General features: G+C 39.8%; 1 protein-coding gene across 4 annotated transcripts in view; it reads right to left on the reverse strand.

Annotated features, from left to right (window-relative positions):
• Positions 1 to 25063, reverse strand: part of CCDC7 (coiled-coil domain containing 7) — a 149245-nt gene that overhangs the window by 22226 nt on the left and 101956 nt on the right. For all 4 annotated transcript variants that reach the window (XM_053359539.1, XM_053359538.1, XM_053359537.1 and 1 more), the window contains exons 56-65: positions 23490 to 23612; positions 19375 to 19494; positions 16472 to 16585; positions 15741 to 15860; positions 14740 to 14865; positions 14381 to 14500; positions 13415 to 13534; positions 10494 to 10613; positions 1809 to 1934; positions 1062 to 1163 (exon numbers count right to left, since the gene is read on the reverse strand). In XM_053359539.1, coding sequence (XP_053215514.1) covers positions 1062 to 1163; positions 1809 to 1934; positions 10494 to 10613; positions 13415 to 13534; positions 14381 to 14500; positions 14740 to 14865; positions 15741 to 15860; positions 16472 to 16585; positions 19375 to 19494; positions 23490 to 23612 — 1191 coding nt within the window. The remainder of the gene's footprint in view (positions 1 to 1061; positions 1164 to 1808; positions 1935 to 10493; positions 10614 to 13414; positions 13535 to 14380; positions 14501 to 14739; positions 14866 to 15740; positions 15861 to 16471; positions 16586 to 19374; positions 19495 to 23489; positions 23613 to 25063) is intronic.

Here is a 25063-nt window from a genome sequence, read left to right on the forward strand (position 1 = left end):
TACTTCCCTTGATCAGTGAGATGTCAGTGAGTCCTGTCCACTTCAGGGGCACAAAGGGCTATTGCGGCACATCTTGCCTGCAGTAATATTGAAATCAACAGTTCCCTTCAGCTGCTTATTTCCCTCCCGCAGTCTGCTTTAACGGCAAAGGGAAAATCTTCATGGTTTCCTCAGAGTTTCTGCAAGGCTTGAGTAGTTCTATGCATAAGAAAGTAAAAGAAAAGACAAAGCATCTAAACCCAGCAGGGTCCTCTATTGCTTGTCACAATCTTTCAAGTCATTCCTCCCGTTCTAAGAGCCATGGTTTTCAAGGGTTATCAGTAAGATCTACCCATGTAGGCCATATGTTTAATTGGTTTTGAGATTCTTGTGAAAATGCTCCTGCTTGGCGAGTCCGAAAAAGTGAAGAGAAATGGTCTACCTCCCACAATTCTTTGCTCCTGCCTGAGTCTCGTGCAAGAGGAACAGCCCAATCCAAATACCCCATCATCCACCTAATAAATCTACTATTCAAGTAAGATCAATCGTCCTTTTTCTGTTATTTGTCATATTTTCCTTTCTTTACAGCATTTGTTTGGACACACAAAATGAAAATTAATAAAGATTATTAATAAAAAATAACATTATCTTAGGTAGTGGTACTCAATAGCATCAATACCACAGTACCAGATTGCCTACTCAACAGACTGTCTTAAATGTACACACCTCAGTATAACTGAGAAGTGCATTTTATGAAAACTGGTTTAAAGGAAAATGCATTAAACAGCAGTATTTCTAAAGACTCTACAGGATAGATATGAATTGTAGCTAATGTCACGTGTATATGGCTTCAAACACAAAGAGTTCTACGGAGCAGGAATACACAGCTTCTGTCTCACATTTGCTCTGGTTATAACTCTCAAAACATGGGCATAGCCAGGATTTTTGTTGTGGGGGCTGGCTTTTGTTAGGGGAGCCAGAACCTCAGATTTGTATTGATTTTTATTGATTGGGGGGCAGATGCCCAAGCTATGTCCATGGGCAGGAATGCCCAACATACTAAAATTTAACACTTTACTTACCACTTACACCACCTTTTGCAAGGTCTTTCAGCTCTTGCAGATTTAATTCCATGTTTTCCAAAAGCAATGTTCTTTTCTCATATATTTTGTCAAATTCAATTTCTACAAAGATAAATATTAACAGGTTGTCATTTGTATACACACACACACACACACACACTGTACATTTGGAAAGATTCCAAAACTAAACTAGATTTTTGGTAGATGCCCTTCCACGCAGATGCAGCAGGGGTACGGCTCAAATTCTTGACCAATATAGTGGCCCTATAAAATAGTCATATGATAAACTTCAAGCACACTAAATATCTGCAGTGGGGAAGGAAGGAAGGAGTTGTGTGTTTGCACAAACAACTGCAGAACTACAACTGCAGGCAATCACCCTGTTCTTATTCATGGTCTCTATACATTCATACATATAGATAGAGTAGCAAACTTACAGGAATCAGCACTGGTGTTAAGACTACAGAGCTGAGCACAGTTTTGTTGGAAGTGTCCACTGGTAATGGTGGGCAGATGTCAAGGGCTGTAACTATGTCAGAAGTCTGGCAACAGGATTCCATGGAGGAATGCAGTGAAAGAAGCAACAGCCCTTGTGGAGTGCAACTGGCCCTGTCCATATCAGGGAGCTTTGCCAGTATGGAGCTGAGATGAACATTTTTGAGCACATCATTCTATCACACACTACTTAGGTGAAAATAGGATTCTGAAGAATTGCATGTCTGATAACTTTTTAAATTTCATACTCACCACTGGGTTTTGCTACCTTCACATTGCCTGCAATAAGATTTTCTATCTCTTGCATGCTTTGCATAATTGCATCTAAACCTGCAGTCAAAAGTCTTCTTTGCTGAATGAGCTCTTGTACCTTTAGCTCTACAAAAAGGAATATAACATAACTCAAAATGTATTTATTTTACACTAACATAAAAGATGAGATATACCAAAATGTAGGTTTTGCCTTTTGAATATAAGTAGTTTTACACTTTAACCATTACACAGTATTTTTTGAAAAGATTGAACAATTTAGGCATTAGGCATAACAGATGAGAAAAGTGGTATAGTGGTAACTGTGCAGTAAAAGGAACTGTAAGCCACACAAATAGAGGATTATTGGACTGTTGCCAGAATGGATTACTTATTTTTTTTTATAATAATTTTTATTAAAGAATTTTTTATAACCACAAAAACATAACACTACAATACAATAAACACAACAAACAAACAAACAAAAACAAAAACAAGTACAATTTCAGATCTTATTTTCTTATACCTTTCTTCTCCGACTTCCTCATGCCTCCCTTTTCTGTATTCCAATTTCTAATCAATTATTCAGCAAATCTTCCCTTATTTTAATTTAGTTTAATCTTCCTTATTCTCCTTATCTTATCCATTACTAATAGTAACCATTTATTTTCTAGTCCAACATCATTCTAGCTTTCATTAATTTTGTAATATTTCTTTAAATAGTCCTTAAATTTTTTCCATTCTTCTTCCGCTGCTTCTCTTCCCTGGTTTCGGATTCTGCTCGTCATTTCTGCCAGGCCCATGTAGTCAATCACCTTCATCTGCCATTCTTCCAGAGTGGGTAGCTCTTGTGTCTTCCAGTACTTCGCAATGAGTATTCTTGCTGCTGTTGTAGCATACATGAAAAAAGTTATATCCGTCTTTAACACCCCTTGGCCGACAATACCCAAGAGAAAGGCCTCTGGTTTCTTAGGGAAGGTATATTTAAATACCTTTTTCAGTTCATTATAGATCATTTCCCAGAATGCTTTAATCTTCGGGCACGTCCACCAGAGGTGAAAGAATATGCCTTCCTTTTCCTTACATTTCCAACATTTATTATCAGGCAAATGGTAAATCTTTGCAAGCTTGACTGGGGTTATGTACCACCTATAGATCATCTTCATAATATTTTCTCTTAAGGCATTACATGCCGTAAATTTCATCCCGGTGGTCCACAACTTCTCCCAGTCAGCAAACATAATGTTATGACCAATGTCCTGAGCCCATTTAATCATACTTGATTTAACCGTTTCATCCTGTGTATTCCATTTCAGCAGCAAATTATACATTTTTGACAAATTTCTAGTGCTGGATTCTAACAGTTCAGTCTCCAATTTTGATTTTTCCACCTGGAAGCCTATTTTACTGTCCATTTTAAACACTTCATTTATTTGATGATAGTGCAACCAATCTCTCACTTTCCCTTTTAGTTTCTCAAAACTCTGCAATCTCAATCTGTCCCCTTCCTTTTCCAGAATTTCCCAATATCTTGGCCATTTAGACTCCATATTTAACTTTTTAACCGCCTTAGCTTCCATTGGCGACAGCCACCTTGGGGTTTTGTTTTCCAACAAATCTTTATATCTAGTCCAGACATTTAATAGTGCTTTTCTGACAATATGGTTTTTAAAACCTTTGTGTGCTTTAACCTTGTCATACCACAAATATGCATGCCACCCAAAGATGTTATTAAAACCTTCTAAATCCAAAATATCCGTATTTTCAAGAAGTAGCCAATCTCTTAGCCAGCAGAAAGCTGCCGCTTCATAGTACAGTTTAAAGTCTGGCAGGGCGAATCCCCCTCTTTCCTTTGCATCCGTTAGTATCTTAAATTTTATTCTGGGCTTCTTGCCCTGCCAGACAAATTTAGATATATCTTTTTGCCACTTCTTGAAACAATCCGTCTTATCCATTATTTGCAATGCTTGGAACAAAAACAGCATTCTTGGCAATACATTCATTTTTATAACTGCAATTCGACCTAACAAGGAAAGCTTCAAATTTGACCAAATCTCCAAATCTTTTTTCACTTCTGTCCAAGTTTTTTCATAGTTGTCTTTAAATAAATTCACATTCTTAGCTGTCATATTTATCCCCAAATATTTCACTTTTTTAACCACAGTCAACCCTGTCACATTCTGAAACCTTTCTTTTTCAAACTGTGTTAGATTTTTCTCCAATACCTTAGTCTTTAACTTATTCAATTTAAATCCTGCCACTTGACCAAACTCTTGAATTATTTCCAAAACTCTTTTCGTGCTAGCTTCTGGCTCTTGTAATGTAAGTACCAGGTCATCTGCAAATGCTCTCAATTTATATTGTTTAGCTCCGACCTGAACCCCTTTAACCGACTGGTCCTTCCTAATCATATTTAGCAAAACCTCCAGGACCGATATAAAGAGTAGTGGGGAGATAGGGCACCCCTGACGTGTCCCTTTTTCAATCTTGAACTCTTCTGTAACCACATTATTTACAATTAATTTTGCTTTCTGTTCAGAATATATTGCACCTATACCATTTTCAAACCCTTGGCCTACCCCCATCCCCCGGAGGTTCTTCAACATAAAACTCCAAGATATATTGTCAAAGGCTTTCTCGGCATCCACAAATATCAAAACTGCCTTAGTGTTTATATTCACTTCCAACTTTTCCAAAATGTCAATTATATTCCTTACGTTGTCCGACAAGTGCCTTTTCGGGAGAAAGCCCGCTTGGTCCCCGTGAATCTCCTCCATCAAAACTCTTTTCAGTCTCTTTGCTAAAATATCAGCAAAGATTTTATAATCCACATTTAGTAGCGAGATGGGTCGGTAGTTCTTAAGTTGGGTCTTTTCAGTCTCTGTCTTTGGTATAAGTGTGATATAGGCCTCCCTCCACGTGTCGGGTGCCCTTCTCCCCTCCATAATCTCATTACAGACTTCCTTCAGGGGTTGTAATAACCCTTCCTTCAAAACTTTGTAGTATTTGGAAGTCAGTCCGTCCGGTCCGGGAGATTTGCCCAGCGTCATACTTTGGATGGCACCTTCTATTTCTTGTGCTGATATTTCCTGATTCAAAATTGTCTTACTTTCCTGGGAGATCTTTTTCAGCCCATTTTTCTCGAGGAATTGTTGTATATCCATTTCTTTCTGCAGCCCTTGTGTATACAGTTGTCTAAAGTAGCTCTGAAAACAGTTCCTAATCTCCGCTGGGTTAAATATGTTCTTTCCATCCACTTCTAAGTTTGTTACCGTGTTGAGTTTTTGTCTCTTCTTTATTTGCCAGGCCAATAACTTGCCACATTTATCTGCAGATTCAAAGGTCTTTTGTCTCATTTGTTTAATTTTCCATTCTATTTCTTGATTCATCAATTCCATAAATTGTGTTTGGTATAATTTAATTTCTCTTAAAATCTCTTGCGATTTTGGTTTCGATCTTAGTTTCCTTTCCCCCTCTTTTATCTTTTCCAAGATTTTCTCTCTCCTCTCATTTTGACTTCTTTTCTTTAGTGTATTTTGTTGTATCAAAAATCCTCTCATCACGGCTTTACTTGCGTCCCATATTATTCTTTTTTCTACTTTAGTCCTCAAGTTGATTTCAAAATAATCTTTCAAAGTTTTTTGGGCCCTCTTGCAGATCTCTTCATCTCCGAGTAAGGTGTCATTCATTCTCCATCTGAAGGAACCAGTTGTTGTTTGCTTCATCACCATCTTTACTGCGTTATGGTCGGAGAAGGTTTTTGGGCAGATTTCCACTTTCTTTATACTCCATGCCATACCGCTAGTCACCCAGATTTGGTCAATCCTTGTCCATGTCATTTTGGCTTCAGAAAAGAAGGTTCCCTCTCTTTCTAATGGGTGTTTTGTTCTCCAGATGTCTATCAAATCCATATTGTCAGTCATTTCAAAGAAAGTTTTTGGTAGTCTTCCGTCTTTTGTAACTACCTGTCTTTGCGATTTGTCCATATTTGTTGAAACTACTCCATTCATGTCTCCCATCACAATTAAATTGTAATCCATATAATCCATCAAAGTCTCATGCAACTTCTTAAAAAACTCAGCTTTCCCCTCATTTGGTGCATAGATTCCCACTATCAAAAACTTTTCTCCTTGAGATTGAATTTCAATTGCCAAATATCTTCCTTGATCATCTTTAAAAATTAATTTCGGTTGCAATCTTTCCTTTACATAGATCACCACTCCTCTCTTTTTTACTCTATCTGAGGATATAAATTCTTGTCCCAATGTGCTCTTGTCACGTGCGTCTCTTGTAAACAAATCAAGTCCAATTGGTCTTTCCTTAAGGCATGAAATATATTTTTCCTTTTTCTGGGGATATTTAGTCCATTACAATTCCAGGTTAGAAGTTGCAGAGCCATGATGGGGCTATTTGCTCTTTCCTCCTACAGCTCCTAGTTGTTGTTCCTCTTTTGTCGGTGATTCCGTATCCGTGTCTAATGGTCCCTTGCTTGAAGGATGCCCTTGTCCCGGAAACACCTCCTTCTGTAGATCTTCTTCGTGTTCTCCTAAAAACTTGTCTTTATCACTCATTGTCTTTATTCTTCTTTTCTTCCCCTTATATTTAAAAGACAAGCCTTGAGGAAACTCCCACCTGAATGGTATGTAGTTCCTTTTCAGCAGTATCACCAAGTCCTTATAGAGGCCTCTTGCGTCTAAAATGTTTTTGGGAATATCTTTAAAAATCTCAATGTGAAAGTCTTCAATTTGAAGGGTTCTTTGGTAGTGCAGGTTCAATATTTTATCTCTCTCCTCCTTTGATCTCAAAGTTATTAAACAATCTCTGGCTCTGTTCTTCCTCTGCCTTGTTCCCAATCTGAATGCGCTCTCTATCTTAAATTCTTCCTTGTCCAACTCCTGCTTCCAAAAGTCAGAAAATTCTTTTGTCAAAAAGTCCACCAAGTTATCTCCTTCCTTTTCCGGCACAAGTCTGATCCTTAAGTTCCTCTCCTTCCGTTGCATATCCTGCATAGAGAGTGCCAAATCATGCTCATCTAGTTTCTTAAACACCGGTGGAAACTTTTCCTCAGCAGCAGTTGCAATTTCTTTAGCTTCCTCAGCTATCTGTCGTGTAATAGATGATTCCTCCAATAATTTCCCAATTGCTTCTGCATTAGAGTTCACTTTATTTCCAAGGTCAGTTATACTTTTTGTATTTAAATCAATTTTCCCCGAGATTTCTTCAATTTTCTTATTTGTTTCAGCAACTTGTACTTTAGTTTCTGCTCCTTGCTTTTTTAGTTCCTCCAGAGAGTCATTTATTTTCCCCAGTACTTTAGCAAGTGCTTCTTCTGAAAACATAGTTTTCACTTTTGTCTTTGGGACAGCTGCAGTTCCAGAAGCTCCTGATACAGAAGCCCTTCTTTGCATAGAGAGATCAATTTTGTATTGTCTGCCAGATCTCAAAGTTGTTTCTTGTGAATCCTCTTTCTCTTTACCATCTGCCATAACAAAATCTTTCAATCAAGGTCATTCCCACACTCTTAAGCTGTCAAGCAAAAGTTCTCAAGTTTTAAAGTCCACTTGTTGCTGAAACTATTCACAAGTCCTCTAGAGGGCGCAGAGCAAATTCTTTGCCTTCAAATCAATCCCACACTTTCCAAAAGAAAAAAAACAAAAGCCCTCCGAGTCCTTAAAGTCCCTTTCAAATAATTTTTAAGAGATCCAAAGCAATCGTGTCCTGCATAAGACTTTACAATGCAACAAAGTAGAATGTTTCTAAGTTGAGAGTAACCAAGGTCAATATCTCAGTTACTTTTTTACCTTCATGTAGCAACAGTCCTTAGCCGGTTTTCTTTTCTCCAGCAGTCCGATCCCAGGTTTAAGAGCAGCGGTAAACAGTCCAAATTCTTTTTTAAACAGGCAGAAAGATACTGTAAAATTTTCTTTCCCCCCCTCCTGCCTTCGGGGAGGGAGCTCTCTTTACTTTGGTGATGGATTCCTTAATTCCCACCAATCTCCTTTCACAAGTTACAGCTTGAATGTCTTTTGCTTTGATCTTACTGCAGAACGGAAAGCAGACTTCCTTTTTAGTGCTTGTCCGTCTCGGTGCCCAATTTCTTTGATTTTAGCGTCCAATTAATCTTTAAAGTTTAATCCTACTCACGGAAAGTTGTTTCTTATTAGTCCAATTCTCAGGAAGAAATCAGCGCTCTCCGCTAATGGCGACGCGGCTTCACTTCGCAGGCTGGGTGAAAGCGACTCTCAGCACCGCTCCACACACCCTCAGCTGTTCCGTAGCCTTTAAAAAGGCTCCTTCACAGCGTCGGGGGGGCGCAAAGGTGCCCGCCGAGTCTCCGGTTCACAGGCTTCGCGCCTGTGATTTTTGAGGGTCCCCGCTCCGCCGTAGCTGCAGGACCCGAACCCACGAAGCAGATCTCCCTCGGGAGCTCCGGGAGAAATCCGCCATTAAGCGCTGGATAGTAGAATGGAAACCTACTTTCTGTTGCCAATGTACAATTGGGAGCACACTAGTATCTGCTTCTCTTTGTGGAGTAAGTGAACATGGGAGGTGGTTGTTGCACAATACTTGTGTTGCAACCTTTATTCAGTTCAATTTGAAAAAATACCAAAACATCAATCACTTGTTCTCACGGCTTAACCCAGGGATGGGGAAACTTTTTGGTTCCACATGTCATATCGTTATGGAGCAACTGAAGCAAACAGGATTGCTCTCCCTTTGCATCAGGTGAGGTGAAGAGAGATCAGTCATGCTTAGTGCTGGGTTTGTACTTTGCTTACTACTTCAAAGGTTCCCAATAACCAGCTGGTTGCCAGGCACCACAAAATACCCATTTCACATATGAAAAATGTGAAGCATGATACTCAGAACCTACATGGGTATGATGTAGAACAGGATTTCCCAAACTTGTCCCTCCAGCTGTTTTTGGACTATAACTCCCATCATCCCTAGCTAGCCGGACCAGTGTTCAGGGATGATGGGAACTGAAATCTAAAAACAGCTGGAGACCCAAGTTTGGGAAACCCTAATTTAGAAGAAAAAGGGTTCCTCCGCTTGCGGGCCATGCCTATGATGTTATGGGAGCACATCAGATGCTGCAGAACCCTGCAGCCAATCATAGCACCAGAAGGATGTAAATCTTGCATGTATCAAGCACAACTCACATGACTTGTGAACACAGAGAAGAACTTTGTGAGGACTTTCAGCATGGGCTCCAGGACGTGATCACTACAGTGGAAGGGCACTGTGCACTCTCAGGAGCACTGGGCACAAATATATGGCACTTTGCAAAAGAGATGTCACACTTTGAGCAGAGTTCACCTCACTAGCATACAAGAGGGAAGACAACTATCACTAATACAAATCTCCCAAGCCTCAATCCCAGGCAAGCACGTGGCAGCAGCTCTCTGGACAACAAAGAGCACCTTTCAAACACTCTCATGGTACACTCACAGGCTGTCACAGAGCTGATCCACAAGATCAGTCTCCTGAGCCACCCATAACCCAGGATAAATAATATTGGGGGGCAAGGGTGTGGAATATTGTTTGTTGCTATGGTATACATTTTTTGTTGTAAACCACCCTGTGATCCTCAGATGAAGAGCCATATACAAATTTAATAGATAAATAATAGACAATAACCCCTCACATGGAGAGCTGGCAGCACTGGCAAATACCCCAGATGAGCTACAACTGCTCTGGCTCCCCATGCAATCCTCCCCACTGTGATTCTAGCCACTGTGCAGTTGCCTCCCTCAACTCGTGTTCACAGACTGCTTTGCAACAAATGCTGTCCCACCAAGAATCCAGTGGTTTTGATGTGGCCCAACACTGCCCCACTGGGATGGAGACCCCCAACTGCCACTACTACTCTTCACACACAAATCAAGACATACTGCAAACGATATTCAATTTAAAAAACTGTTCACATTATGCCTATTTTATTCTTTGACAAGTTCACTTTTGCACAACTTGGGTTCCCCCTACAGTACTCCTGCAACAGCCCTGGCAGACTTGGCTCCCAGCATCCCCTGCTGCAGGAGCACATAGCCCAGTGGGATAAAAAGTGCACTCCAGCCAAAGATGGAGGACTCGAAACAAACACACAGGCAAAGGGTCACAGGAAGAGACAGGCTCAGCACAGGGAAGGAAGACCCTCAGCAAAGCACAGAGGCAAAGTTCACAGGCAGCAAGGGAGGGAGAGAAACCCTGGCTCAGCAGTTGCGGTTAGGCTACCTGGCACAACACCAGTGGAAGGGTAGCTCAACCTTGGGGTAACCAAAGGGTGGGGAACCAGACAGCAAACAAGTAGGAGTCAAAGTTCAAGAGGTGACAAGGGTGATAATGGACTCCGACAACAGTGCCTGTGTGCAGTAGTGGTTGCCAGGACATAGTAGTGGTAGAGAGAGGAGTGTTTTGGCAGTATACTGGGCAGGAAGGAAGTGTGCAGAGAAGAAATGGAAAGTTACAGCAGTAATGAAAGGGTGGACTGGAGGGGCAGAGTTGGCTGGAGGCTGAGCAGAAGCAACACAGAGCAGCATGTGGATATCATACAGTCATAGGCATGTTGTGCTAGTGACTACTCCACCAAATACTGTTTGGATGCTGTGGTTATTATGTTGGTGGATCACTGGTGGCTGAGCTGTTTGACACATTCCCATGACTTGGATTGCCCAGTAAAATACTTACCACTGATACCACCTGGCTCGGCAGCTGCAAGAGCCCTGGCTTCTTGCAGTTGTCTAAAATTTGTTCTCAAATTTTCCAAAAACACTTTCTTTTTTTCATGTAGTTGTTTCAAAGCCATTTCTACAAAGAAATATTTTACAAATATTAGCTGAAGTTTGGCAAATTGCCTTTCTTGAAAACATCTCTCACAAACTAAAAATATCTAAAGGACAGACCTCAAATGAATGGTTTCTTTAGAATATATGACATTATTTTATTTCTTATACAACTATTAAGGCACATGGTCACTCAGTACCATGAGGATATGCAAATGTCTGGCTCACGTAAGACTATATAGAACCTTTATGCTTAATAATTATAGAACTCAATGGTGGAGAATACTTTTATATATTTTTATTATTTGCAATGGGAACCTGTGTATGAGTTAATACTTTTTTATCCCTTTGGATATGTGTTATATCTTTGTACGTTTGTCCTTATAGGCTGTGATACTTTATGGTTTACATTTTTGATTCTATGTTTTCTTTATTTTGGTTATATTTGCACTTTTCTTTTGAAATGAATCAATAAAAAAAATTTAACACAAAAAAGCAATTAATAGCTAAAAAAATTGTTTTACATGCTTCTCTGCTACTTGAATTATATGAGATGCAGAGTGACATTTAGCTGTGATAAAGAACCGTTAGTTCTTATCTGAATGGCAGTTCTGTAGGCACCACCTTGTAGTTGAAGGCAGGAAAGAGAATTTGATAGAAGTAGGCAGCTTCCAGAATCCTATTTGCATCCTTATCAAGCTCAAACAAATCAGCTGCACAAGACAAAACACAGAAAAGAGGAAGAAAATACCTCCCTCCCTAATAAAAATGTTTAGAATTCTAAACATTTTACATATTTTTTTTAGAAAACTTAAAAACTAGGTAACTTAAATGAAGCGGTCAAGAAACTAGGGTGAGGTCTCGTGACCTTTGCAAGCAACACAGAATTACCATTCAGATAGGAACCAGCAATTCTTTCTCGTGTTGCTGTAGAAGGTCATCTTTATTTTTATTTATGTAGTTATTTATGAGATTTAGGGGTGATATTAAGCTTCCCTATGTTGGGCAGGATCTACGATTTCTGGGTCAATTCTGTAGTTTCTAGTAAAGGAGCTAGGTGATGCTTATGTAGCTGCCTTAGAGACTTCAGCACCATTAGATGTTGAAGAAGGACTCCTCCTGAAGTAACAGGCGCAATTTCTGCCATGTTCCGAAGGTGCTGGGTGGCATTCCTTCTTTGGTCATTTGGAAACCAGAGATTGTACAAAGCAAGGTGCTGGCGATGGGCTAGAAAATAAATCCTGTAGCCCTGAAGTTGAGTACCCATCTGTCTGAGGTCTTGGGCTTGCCAGACATTTGAAGACTGAAGACTACCTCCCACTGGACGCAGACTAGCATCATTGCTGTGACCCCCTTTAGAGGGGGTCTACCCTCTACCAGTGTTAGGATCTTGCTGGGGCCTTGCAGAGCAGTAAGATTAGTTTCAGCAAGAGTGGTTGGGTATGGAATCCATGCCCTGTGGACAAAAGCCATGAACGTCATATGAAGGAAAACAACAAAAGAAATAGCTCTCCAGGCAAGAAAAGACAAGAACCTCCTTCTGTTGCAAGATTTAACTAAGCCATCTTTAAGGGCATATTCCCTGAAAATTTGCCCCATAAGTCAACTCTAGCTGTGGTATCAGCATCCCAGTGCTTCAACCATAGGTTCTCCTTCTGACACCAGAGAGTGAACTGCAAATTGTGTGCTGCCAAGTGTGGCATCATCCATAAAAGCTGTTGCTCTGTATATCTTGAGGATGGGCTGGTCCTGATGAGGATTGCCAAGGAGGTCATCCAGCCATATTAGGGAAGCTCAAGTTAACATAGAAGCAAAGCAAGAAGTATACATGGTTAGGGCTGCTGTCTCATGAAACCTGCAGAGAGCAAGTCCAGCCTCCTCTCAGTAGAAGTTGGGCATCCTCATATTTAGGCAGGAGAAATTCCTTTAGGCAATGAATTAAGAAACAAGTGTGTCAATGGCCGGAAGCTTCAGCATGTCCATAAATTCGAACTCTAAATTACCAAATTTGTCAGCCATAGAAACAGACTAATAAAGGGGAGTACTATTCAGCCTTGGTTACGGTTTTGAAAGGACTGGGAACTGGAAGTGATTTCACAGAAGGCTTTGGTTCAACTATTACTGCTGCTCCCTTAGAAGGTGCAGAAGGGGGCTCAGCAAGGTTGTTGTTAATACCAACTGCCCCCCAAACTCTGCATACTAAAGGAACAAAGTAGGAATAATGGATGAGAGATTTGCTCTTCTACTTATGAACCTTCACTCCACTCCCTACTCTCACATTCAGGATTCACAGATAAGAGAGAGGTTAGGTACAGCGGAAAAAACCATCACACATGCTATCCTTCCTTCTGCTAAAATGGCTAAGGTAGGAAGGAGGGCCAGAGAGAGAGAGAGGGAGGGAGGGAGAGAGAGATTTCTTTATTCTTGATTCTGAGTTTTGAAAGAAACGGGGCAAGAGAGCCATGGAAAAACAGAAATCAGAGGGCTTCTCAGAGAAAAGAGGAAGACCAGAGGGGTAAGGGTGGAGAAGATACACTGAGGCAAACCACAAGCAGTTCTAGAGAAAGAGTAGTGTGGTGGGAAAATGGAAGAACAAGAGGAACAAGCTAAGGAAAAATTTGAAAAGGAAATAGAAATAGCCTAAGTAAAGAGGGAGCTAGATATAAATGCAACCATTTCAACAAAAGCAGGAAATTGAACTGGATTCTAGGAGCTGCCCACTTCACCTGCCTTTAATCACAAAGTGACACTGTAACCTTCAATAATTACCTCCACCAATGAAAGAATGGATTCTGCAATTAAATATGTCACATATTCTATATTCACCTCTGTCTTTCATTTGTTTTTCTGAATCAGTATCCTGTATATTTTGTATATCTTGAATAATTGCTTCCAGGCCTGCAGCCAAAAGCCTTCTTTGTTCAGTGAGGTGTTGAAATTTTTTCTCTACAAAAAACGGGGGGGAAGAAGGTTTTAGCAACAATAGAAATGTATTTCTTAACATAGCCTTCAAACTGCAAGATGATTATCCTGCAAGGTGTCATTTGTCTTTTGGAATAAATAATTCTTCTCTACCGTGCAATAGCAATACTGTTGCAAGCAAGTACAACTGAGGCACAAATATTCCTCAAGGGGAAAGAAGTTAGCAACCAAATTCGAAGTTGGGGTGGGTGATTTTTGTGTTGCTTGTTTCTCTTGTACTGTCAGTGATGCTTTCTCTTCATTCTCATTTGTTCTAGAATAAAGACAGCCATATCTAAAAAGGAACATGTTAGCTGTTGCATATAAAACTGAGAAAGGTAGAATAATTCATTTACAACCTCAGTTTTAAATAACAGTCCCGGATAAAATGACAACTTTTATTGTAAAAAAATGTTTATAAATATATATTTTAAATACATTTGGTCAATAGGCATATGCTGGGGGTGGAAACAGAAGTTTATTATTTCGTGAATGTCTCTTCACTGGGCATTCCTGAGGGCATTGCAGACAATTGGGATTACACCTCCTACAACAGCTGCCTATGAGCCAGATCCCCTAGAGCTTTCTTCTGGGAGAGAAGCCACTCTCTGCCTCCTAGATCAGAAACAACAGTAACCAGAACCAACAGCAGGCTCATGCACAGGTTGAACCAAAATGGTTCCATTTGTTTGTGTACTTTTTGATATGTTCTATTTATTGTTTTGAGTACTTTTGCAACATTTGTGTAAGCAACCTTGAGCATGGTTTTAACTATGGAAAGACGGCATACACACAAGGTTATGATGATATTTAAACATATGATATACCTACCATTGATACTGCTTGGTTGAGTAGCTGCAAGTGTTTGTGCTTCTAGCCAGTTTTTGAGATTTGAGTCCAAGCGTTCCAAAAACAGTTTTTTCTTCTGTAAAAGATGACTTAAATCCCTTTCTAGAAATGAAGATGTTTTTAAAAATTAAAACATAGTTTTAAATGTTATTTTTACAGCTAGAATCATAGGAGATCATAAATTGTGAAAAGTAGTTTCTGAGACTATATATAGAGTACAATGACAGTACATAATATTATGTTCTTGGCAATATTTCAATACATAATAATCTCTAGATTGTTTTGATTACTATAGTTATAATACTTGTGATTATGTACAAACACATTTATTATGTACTCACCAATGGGTCTTATTACTCCACCTGTCTCAGAAAGACGAGATTTCATTTTCTGTGAATCTTCCACAACTCTTTCCAGGTTTTCAATCAAAGTCTTTCTTTCCTCATTTAACTTCTTTAATAGATTATCTACATGACAATTTTCCACAATTTGTTTAGAAACACTTTAAGGATATTACTAAGGATGTTGGCATGAACTTTAACATTAGATAATACAATTAATATTATATTACATAAATGCAATACATTTAAACCTAACGACCATTTGTCTTTCTGAAGTTGCTGCATTAAGTATTTTTTCTGTGTTTGACTGTTACCTCATTTTTCCTCAACAAAAATCATTTGAATGTTTAAAATGTCTCAAGTTACCATTCAACTCTGTTAAATATGAAATAACACAAGCAGTGTTGCAAACCCAAGCTGAAAGATAGTGAGTAAAAAAAACCTCTATCATTAATCAGCAGTGATTTTATGTATTCATAAGAAAGGACAACTGGAGTAGAATTGCCAATTGGACTAAGAATGGTTTAATTTTGGCTGAAACTGTGCTCTTCTTTTTGCCCAGCTGTAGATTAATCTCATTACCTACCCACTCAAGTAAGCACCATTTTCACTGTTGTTGTCATGTCTTTTTGTACTTAATATGTTATGTGCTTTCCATATAATAAAGGAATGTGAATGTCTAATGTTCAACAGAAGGAGAAAGAACTCAAAGGTCACGATGGTCAGTATTACCTTTTGAAGACACAGATTTCTACATTCTAATGTCCCTGTCAGGATGGAAAACAATAGGTTCTATTCCTAGAGACTTACAAAGCCAACTAGATTCTTGAACTTTCTAAAATATTTGACTGTTCATCATAGATGTTCTGAGTTGTAGAACAGCAGAGTACTGAATATCTGTATCAGTAGATAATATCTACTGAAATAGAAGAACATTGCATTTCAGGTTTGTATCTTTAAGATATTAACAGAACTAGCAGCAAAAATAATCATATACATACCACTGCTAGGGCCTGGTTGGGTAGCTGCAAGAGCCCAAGCTTCTTCTAGCTCTTTCAGGTTGGATTCCAAATTGTCCAATAAATGTTGCTTCCACTCTGACAGTTTATATAATTCCTTCTCTATGAATAGGAATATTTTAGAATTATCTCTTGAAAAATATGTCCTAACTGCTAAGTGAGGATGATATCCAACTAAGGTATACTCAAAGTAGACTCACCGAAGTCCCTTCATTTCAATGGATCTACTCAGAGTATGATGAACTTGGATATCACCCATTTTCACATAAAATGAAGAAACATATTCAAATGTAAAAACTTGCTTCTTTTGTAACAAGACAAATTTCATTCATCCTTGCAGCTTTTAAAGCAAGGGGTAAAAGCCAACTGAAATTCTTCTGAAAGTGTCAAAAATTGTAGGGCGCCTAGGGTGAAAATACAAAAGTTGACCTTTTATCTATTTACAATATTTGTATGCCAATTGTCCACCTAAGTATCTTAAGTACGTAAATATCTTTAAAAGTTAATATCGTGGATTAAATCAACATAAAATACAATGTAAAATCTAAAAAAATATATAATTATAACAAATTTCTAAGAAAATTTGGAAACACATTATGCTATATATTTAGTTTGTGGTCTGACACATTCTTTATTCACTTTAATTAAGCTTGCAACTCCTGGAATAGTATGCAGACTTAAGCACCTACAAGTGTAATTTAATCATTATTTACCAGGTGGTTTTGAAACCTGAAGCTGTACATCTTTTAGTACCATCTTGTGTAGAATTTCTTCTAGTTCTGCAGTCAAACGTTTTCTTTCCTCAGCTACCTCCTTTAGTTTATGCTCTACAAAAAAATTTCAGGCCAATTCATAACACACTATTAATGCAATTGAAATAAAAACCTTACAAAGTGCAATTAGTATACAAAATTATCTAACCATTTTAAATAGGGATGCTTAGCACTATCACAGTAATGCAGACAGAAATTCTATAACACAGTGCAGCATTTTTTTTCATCATATTGCACAGAGAGCTAAGTCTTACATAGAACATATCCTGGAACATATCCTGGAAAGTGCAGATATCATGCAAAACCTGACAGGGAGCTTGCTTTTTCTTTTTCTTTTTTCTTTTTCTTTATAATGACATACAAAAACAAGCAATGGCATTTATTGATATCATGTAGCATATTAGAGCTTGGTGATTAGGTTCTGGTGCAGTCTAGAAGGCTTTAAGTCCTGATTGTTTAAGCAGTGGAAGCTCCTCAATGAGGGCAGAGGCAGCATCCTTCCAGAGCCCACCGCACCCTCCAGTCGCAACCTGCAGTATAGGCAACTCCCAGTTTACATGGGGGTTACATTCCAAGGAACTGTGTGTTTGAAATTTGGAACACCATTGAAAAAGCCTGCAAATACCTCATTCCACCCCCGCCCCACACCTTTTTGTGATTTTTTGGGTCACTTTCAGGCTCAGTGCGATGCATACGTGTATGGTTGCACACATATTGGACGTGCCTAAAATGGTCACTGCCTGTGCAAGGCATACTTGCCTCCCACCAGAGGTCAGTTTGACCTCTGTGCTAAGAATGCACACTTTTCTTCCCCCAATCAGTTCTGCCAGTTGCCTCCATCCCTGAGCAAGCCCATCTTTCTCCCAGGGAAAGGGTATTTTTTTCCTGTGTAAAAGTGCTTCAGGCAAGGTGTTGCTTCAGGCAAGGCCCAATGCTCCATTTTTTACCCAGCAGGACACATATTTGGGACTTGGTGGAGTGTTGCTTATGGTTGACCTCAACCAATTGTGATGGTCGGGGTGTGGCTGCACAGAGCAAGCGGGAGGTGAGTAGCTGGTATCTCTCACTCAGACGACAAGTGAACATGTGAAAGGACTGGAGGAAGGAAGCCATGAAGGCAAAGTCACAGAGGCATGGAACTGCAGACTTTGCTGCTTGGCAGTGGCAGCTATTTGTAATTAACCAGCATAGGTTTTGGAATATTGAGTTTCTGGTGGGAAATCAAAGCACAAAATTTCCACCCTGTGTCCTGATCCCCCCCCCCCACCCTTGGATTCAAGTGTAGCAACTGATATTGTAACATGCACACACTCTAGAGAAGAAAGCAAATGTCTTGATCCAGGGCCGGCCCACCCATGAGGCACAGTGAGGCAGTCACCTCAGGGAAGCACACAGCACACTTGCTGCTCATTGCCACAAGGTGCTTACATCTGGCCACTGCTGTGGCCCTTGCTGCTGCCAGGTGCACACTGCTGGCCATTGTCAGGCACTTGCTGCCACCACCTGCTCCTCTCCAGCTTCCCTTTACTTTCCAGGCTATCTCTAGGCTGCAGTGGAAGAGGCAGTGGGTGGGAGGCATTTTCAAGTTTCCCTGCAGCAACAAAACATCCAGGGCCAGCCCTGTCTCAGCCGTTCCCCACCCTGCTTTGCAGTGCCTATACTTATTAGGGTTTTTTTAAAAGCAAACAATAGCACTACTGTTGTCAAGCTTCATAATGGTGCACAAAGTGAAAACACCAAATGGAGAGGCAATCAATAAAAAACAGCAAGGCAGGAGGAAAACAACTCAAAAGCCTGCAGCGCACAGCTGATCTTCCAACATCCCTTCCCAAACTGTTAATTTTTATCCAGCATATGCATTCACCTCTCCCTTCTCCAGCTCTGCAAAACCTCAATTGGTTTGAAAAAAGAGATGGTGAGAGGGTGAGCAGGCAATACAGTGGTACCTCGGGTTAAGTACTTAATTCATTCCAGAGGTCCGTACTTAACCTGAAACTGTTTTTAACCTGAAGCACCACTTTAGCTAATGGGGCCTCCTGCTGCCGCCGCGCCACCAGAGCCCAATTTCTGTTCTCATCCTGAAGCAAAGTTCTTAACCTGAAGCACTATTTCTGGTTTAGCAGAGTCTGTAACCTGAAGCGTATGTAACCTGAAGCGTATGTAACCCGAGGTACCACTGTAGTTGCTTTTGGGAGAATACTTCTGTGAGGAGTGATGGAGAGGATGGAACCAATGGAAGGATTCCGTATGTGTGTGAGAGCTATTTGGAGGAACAAAGTGGTAGTCTTGTTTAGGTTGAGATGAGTAACATATGGATTTGCAGTGTGAATCAGGAAATGTATAATATGCAAGAATTACAAGATCTATCTGATCAAACTTGCTTGCTTAAAAAATAATTTTGGCCAAATAATTACCGGTAATACATGCCTTTATTATTGTACTTTGTGACTAGGCAGGCTTGCACAGCAATCATTCTGTGGTTGTGCCCACAACAGTTTACACAGATTTGGAAATGTGCCCACGAGTCCCAAAAGATTGACAGTTTAAACATTGTTTGCTGCTGTTACAGCAAAGTCACAGGACTCTATGCCTACCTCAACCAAAATGCCTTGCTCTGAGGAAGGACAGCCGTTTCGGAGCATCTGGCCCACTGGAACCTTTGCTCCTGAAGGGGCAATGGGGGACAGATCAAGGCAGGGCTTGGAATAAGGTCATTTGGGTGGCCAAGCACCTCTTTGGACTGGTGTGGGTATCTCCATGTCTACAGGGCCTGGGTTAGCTGTAATCCTGACTTATATATGTTTTAGACTAACAGAAATCATGAGAAATCACTGTATACATACTATTGATTGTGCCTGGCTGAGCAGCTTCAAGAACTTCAGCTTCTTCTAGTAGTCTCTGATTGGATTCCAGCTTTTGCAGCAACTGTGTCTTCTTCATAGCCAATTCTTCTAATTCTTCTTCTGCAAACACACACACACACATAATAACCTATTGAAAAATGGTTTCAAATGTCCTTGTAGCTAATAGCATCACAGAACAAAAGCCAGCCCATCTGAATTTATCTGCCCCCACCCCTGCCCCTGTGGTGAAGAAAGCCTAGAATATAGACTATTTCACTAACTGGCTGGGGCTCTGCAGATCATGGGTTAGCATATTTTTCCATCAGGAAGATTATGCATCCATCTGTAGTTCCTTATGCCCTGTGCCTCTGGGAAAAGAGTCTGGATCCTGGAATGTATCATCAGCTACCAGTGGCACTAATGTACACCAATATATCTATAACTATATTATACCTAATATGTGTTTTGTTTTTGAGTTTTTAAAATAATTTTATTTATTTGAGTTTCTGATATAATTCCATGTCAACAAAATATGGACAAAAAATACAGTAAGAAAAGAATCTCTAAAATAAAAAAGAGGTTGCAATTTAAGATTTCCTAGACAAAAAAAAAAAATCCATAACCCACTTCCTCTCCTCTCCTTCCATGGTTCCTTTTATCTCTTTTTCCCGCGTTTCCTTGGTTCACCCCAGCTGTTGTAGCTACTTTTATGAACTTTAGTTACCGTATTTTTCGCTCGATAACACGCACCTGACCATAACACGCACATAGTTTTTAGAGGAGGAAAACAAGAAAAAAAAAATTCTGAATGAAACAGTGGATGTATCATTTTTGTGCTTCATGCTGCGGCCACAGACATGTGATTTGACGGTGAGTTTGGGGTAGCCCAATGCAAAGATCCTGAGGATCCATGTGGATCCATGCTTTGTAACCACGTTTTTGTACCATTGCAGCCCCAGGCAACAGTGGGTGCGTGATTTTTTTGGTGCAGGCTGTAGCCATGGACATGCTATGTGATCTGATGGTGAATTTGGGGTGACCCAATGCAAAGATCCTGAGGATCCATGTGGATCCATGCTTTGTAACCACGTTTTTGTACCATTGCAGCCCCAGGCAACAGTGGGTGCATGATTTTTTTGGTGCAGGCTGTAGCCATGGACATGCTATGTGATCTGATGGTGAATTTGGGGTGACCCAATGCAAAGATCCTGAGGATCCATGTGGATCCATGCTTTGTAACCACGTTTTTGCACCATTGCAGCCCTGTTTTTGCATCAGATCATTGCTATGTGATCTGATGGTGAATTTGGGGTGACCCAATGCAAAGATCCTGAGGATCCATGTGGATCCGTGCTTTGTAACCATGTTTTTGCACCATTGCAGCCCTGTTTTTGCATCAGATCATTGCTATGTGATCTGATGGTGAATTTGGGGTGACTCAATGCAAAGATCCTGAGGATCCATGTGGATCCGTGATTGGAACCACGTTTTAAGTAGGGAGGGAAGGAAAAACATAGAAAGGATAAGGAGCGCCGAAAGGGGTGTGCAGAGAGGCAGCTGGCTAAGAATGCAGGAGAGGGGTTTTACCGGAGGGAGGAAAGGAAGGCAAAATTCCCCCCACACACACACACAAGCCAGCCAGCTCTCTCTCTCTCTCCCCAACCTGCATGTTGCCTGCGAGTCCCAGACGCACGGAGAGACGCTCTGCTTTCCACTCTGCTTGCCTGGAGGGGAGGGGTTTTCTCTGCTCTTTGTTCCGTTTGAGCAAACACAGTAAGGAAACAGAAGCAGGTGGGCAGTAAGACCCTGAGGCAGAGCTTCCTCCTTTCAAGGCTTCCCTTCTCCTGACGATTTGATATTTGCCTGATTTTTGCCTTCACTCGCGCTTGTCATCTCCAGGGACCACACATTCGCTCAATAACACGCACAGACATTTCCCCTTACTTATTAGGAGAAAAAATCTGCGTGTAATAGAGGGAAAAATACGGTATTTCTTACACTGCTGAAAATCTTACCATCCTGCTAGGTAGATTGTTTGCTTATAAAAATTTTTCATATACTGTATTCAATAAAAAATATCCAGTCCTTATATCTTACATCATTTTGATTTCTTATTCTGGTGGTCATTCCTTCAAGCTCTGCATATTCTAACAGTTTAATGTGTCATTCTTCTTTTGTTGATACCTTGTCCATTTTGGGGTTAGTAACACATGGGTGGCTGTTGTAGTGTATAGGAACAGATTTCTCTGTTTTTTAGTGACTTCTGTTGTTATTAACCCCAGCAAAAATTCTTCTCGGTTTTTAGAAAAGGATTTTGAAAACATTTTTAGTTCATTATAGATCATTTCTCAGTAATTTTTAACTATGTTACATGACCACCACAGGTGATAGAAGGTTTCATCTACTGTCCTACATTTCCAACAATTACCCTTTAATGATTTTGACATTTTCACTAGTTTATTTGGTGTCAAATACAATCTATGCTGCATCTTCATAAAAATTTCTCTTAACATGTAGCATGCTGTAAACCTTGAATGTACTTTCAACAGTTGTTCCCATAATGCAAAATCAATATTGTGTCCAATGTCCCTAGCCCAACTTACCATTGAAGACTTTACCATTTCCTCCATTGTCTCCCACTCAAGTAATAAGTTATACATTTTGGATAATATTTTGACCCTGGATCCTAATAGCACCTTTTCACCATATTTTTTAGCTAGCTTAAATATTGCACTCAACTGATGGTAACTTAACCAATCTGTTTCGTATTGTCATATCATAATGTAAAGAAACAACCCCATTTAGATCGCCCATTAACACAACTTTCCCCTCATATACCTCAAATGATTTCTCCTCTAGGTCTTCATAAAATTCCAATTTTCGTTCATTTGGAGCATACATTCCCACAAGTATCCATCGTTTCCCTGCCCATTTGACCTCCACCCCATTATTCTACCTTCTTCATCCCTGAATATTTGTTTAGGATCTGATTTGGGATTAACATACAAAACTACTCCCCCTTTCTTTGTTTTATCTGAGGAGGTTAAATCTTGTCCCAATCTTTTGTTTCATAGTATTCTTCGATGAAGTCTTTTTATATGTGTTTCCTGTAAACATATGATGTCCATTTTTTGCTTATACAGGGCATGTGCTATTTGGTTTCTTTTGGTTTTATTGTTAAATCTATTTACATTCCATGAGAGCACTTTCAAGTGCATCCTGGAGCCCTCTTCTTTTAAACCTTTACTTCTCTTCCTCCTCCTCTGTATCCGCAGGTGCAGCTAGTGCAAAATATGGTGACTCAACTGTTCACTAGGGTAGAATATCACCATCAAACTGCACTTGATGTTGTTTAGTCGTTTAGTCGTGTCCGACTCTTCGTGACCCCATGGACCAGAGCACGCCAGGCACTCCTGTCTTCCACTGCCTCCCAAACTGCACTAGCAGCAAATTAGTTATAGACAGATCATCTGTCTATAATCTTTGAGAATTCTTGGAGAATGGGTGAGGTCCCTGCAGATTGGAGGCAGGCAAATGTTGTCCCCATCTTCAAAAAGGGCAAAAAAGAAGACCTAGGGAACTACCGACCGGTGAGCTTGACATTGATACTAGGAAAGGTCCTTGAACAGATAATTTAACAGTCCATCTGTGAGCACTTAGAAAAGGATGCTGTGATTACTAAGACCCAGCATGGGTTTCTCAAATCATGACAGACGAATCTCATTTCTTCGTTTGATAGAATTACAAGGGTAATGCTGTGGATGTAGTGTATCTTAATTTCAGTAAGGCTTTTGACAAAGTCTTCTATGCATATCTATCAACTGCCTTGTGTTTATAATATAGTATTATTTCCACTCAAAGCTATATTTCATAGCCTATAATTAATTTTCTCCTGATGTAAATGTACAGGAAAACGGCACACTATGACCCTAGAAATACATTGCTATTGGTGACACATGCATTACCTCCATGTATGCGTGCACATGTGATTGAGGGCACATACTAATAGGTTAACTTGCTTCTACCTTCTTTTTCTCAATAGCCTGATAATTGGGCTTACAACACTAGAAACCCTTAGGGGGGGGGACCCTGAAGGTCATATATTGTCCACCTACCAGCAGAATCAATCTGTCCTTTTTGTGAAGAACGCCGCTGTATTTCATGTAGACTATGCACAGCTTCTCTTAGATCTTCAGTCAAACGCTTTCTTTCTTGAGCTAATTCTTCTAATTTATGGTCTATAAAGAAATTTGGGGCAATTTATAATACAATAAGTGTGCTATATGGCTACAGAATAAAATAAGTGCACTAAATGAGTGCATTAAATGGCTGGGTTTGTTCTCTACAACAACTTTACTTATACCATTTTCTTTTACCGGCAGGGATATTTAAAGACTAACAATTACTGTTTTTTAAAAATGTATTTGCTAATCCTGAGGCAACAAAGCCTAATGCCGAGGGGAGGGGGGCCTTCTTCAAATACATGCTTGGACATGTATTTCTGTTTGGACAGCAGTGGGTGTTGTGAAATCATCATGCTAACATAAATTCCTCATTGGTGAGATAGGTGCACTCTGTGCATGATCATGCCATTTATTTATGAGGCTCATAATTTATAACCAGACCTGCACTTTCTTCTCAGTAAGTCAATCAGCAAGAGCATTGTCTTTTTTCTTTGTATTTTTTAAAGTCAGCCCACCAGAAGATCTGGAGACCTAATTTAAAATTCCTTCTCTTGACACAGGGTCATTGTGTGGCATTGAGTACAGTATATTACTCTGGTGCACTTTCAGTCAGTTAGTCAACAGGCATGGCTTACAGCCAAAGCGAAACAATAATCAAGTAGCACTTTAAAAGTTAGCAAATGTATTATTACATCTGCTTTCATAGAATGCATCTGCTGAAGTAAAGTGCAGCCCAATAAATATTATGTCATAATAAATGTATTAGTCTTTAAGGTGCTACTACGTTCTTTTTGTTGTTTTGCTAGAAAGCATTATGATCTACTTCACAGGGTTGTTATGATGATAAAGGGCTAAAAATATTTTGGCAAACTTAAAATGCTATTACAAAAAAGGAAGATGGTGCAGATGACGATCAAAGCCTATACACAGAACAGAAACCCCACCCAAGTAAGCCTGTCCCAGCAGAAAGCCACACACTGGATTTGCTGAGGACTTACATATAAAGTCTAATGCTTCTAGGCCTTAATATCTTGTGTCCCAGATTCTATTTTCCTTTAATTTTTATATTATATTATATATTTTTCATGATTCCAAAACTACATTGTGAGTGATAGGGTAAGTTTGTAAGTGCCTAGCAAAAATCTCCTAGAATTGTTTCCAGTTTCTTACCCAGAGGCACCTCTCTTATGTCATTGCTCAATACACAAGTGAATCCTTATTAAATCACACACACAAGATAAGGTTGTTCTTGCAAAAGAACCACAGCAGCTATCCCTTCAGACATTTGGCAGGAGTCATGACCTCAGAAGGGGCAAACATGCCAGTAAATTTCATCTACTTCCAGTCCACCCAAATATTTTAAAAGTTAAAGAGACAGTATTTTTATGGAAAAGATCACATTTCAGAGGTATCCACAACAAAAGTCCCTGGGTTCATTTGTTTGTAGTTTGATAGGCTTAATCCACTTTGGAGGGGCTTATGCTTATAAACTTCATTTACCTCTG

This window comes from Podarcis raffonei, chromosome 12 (genome assembly GCF_027172205.1).
Source record: "Podarcis raffonei isolate rPodRaf1 chromosome 12, rPodRaf1.pri, whole genome shotgun sequence".
Lineage (NCBI taxonomy): Eukaryota > Metazoa > Chordata > Lepidosauria > Squamata > Lacertidae > Podarcis > Podarcis raffonei.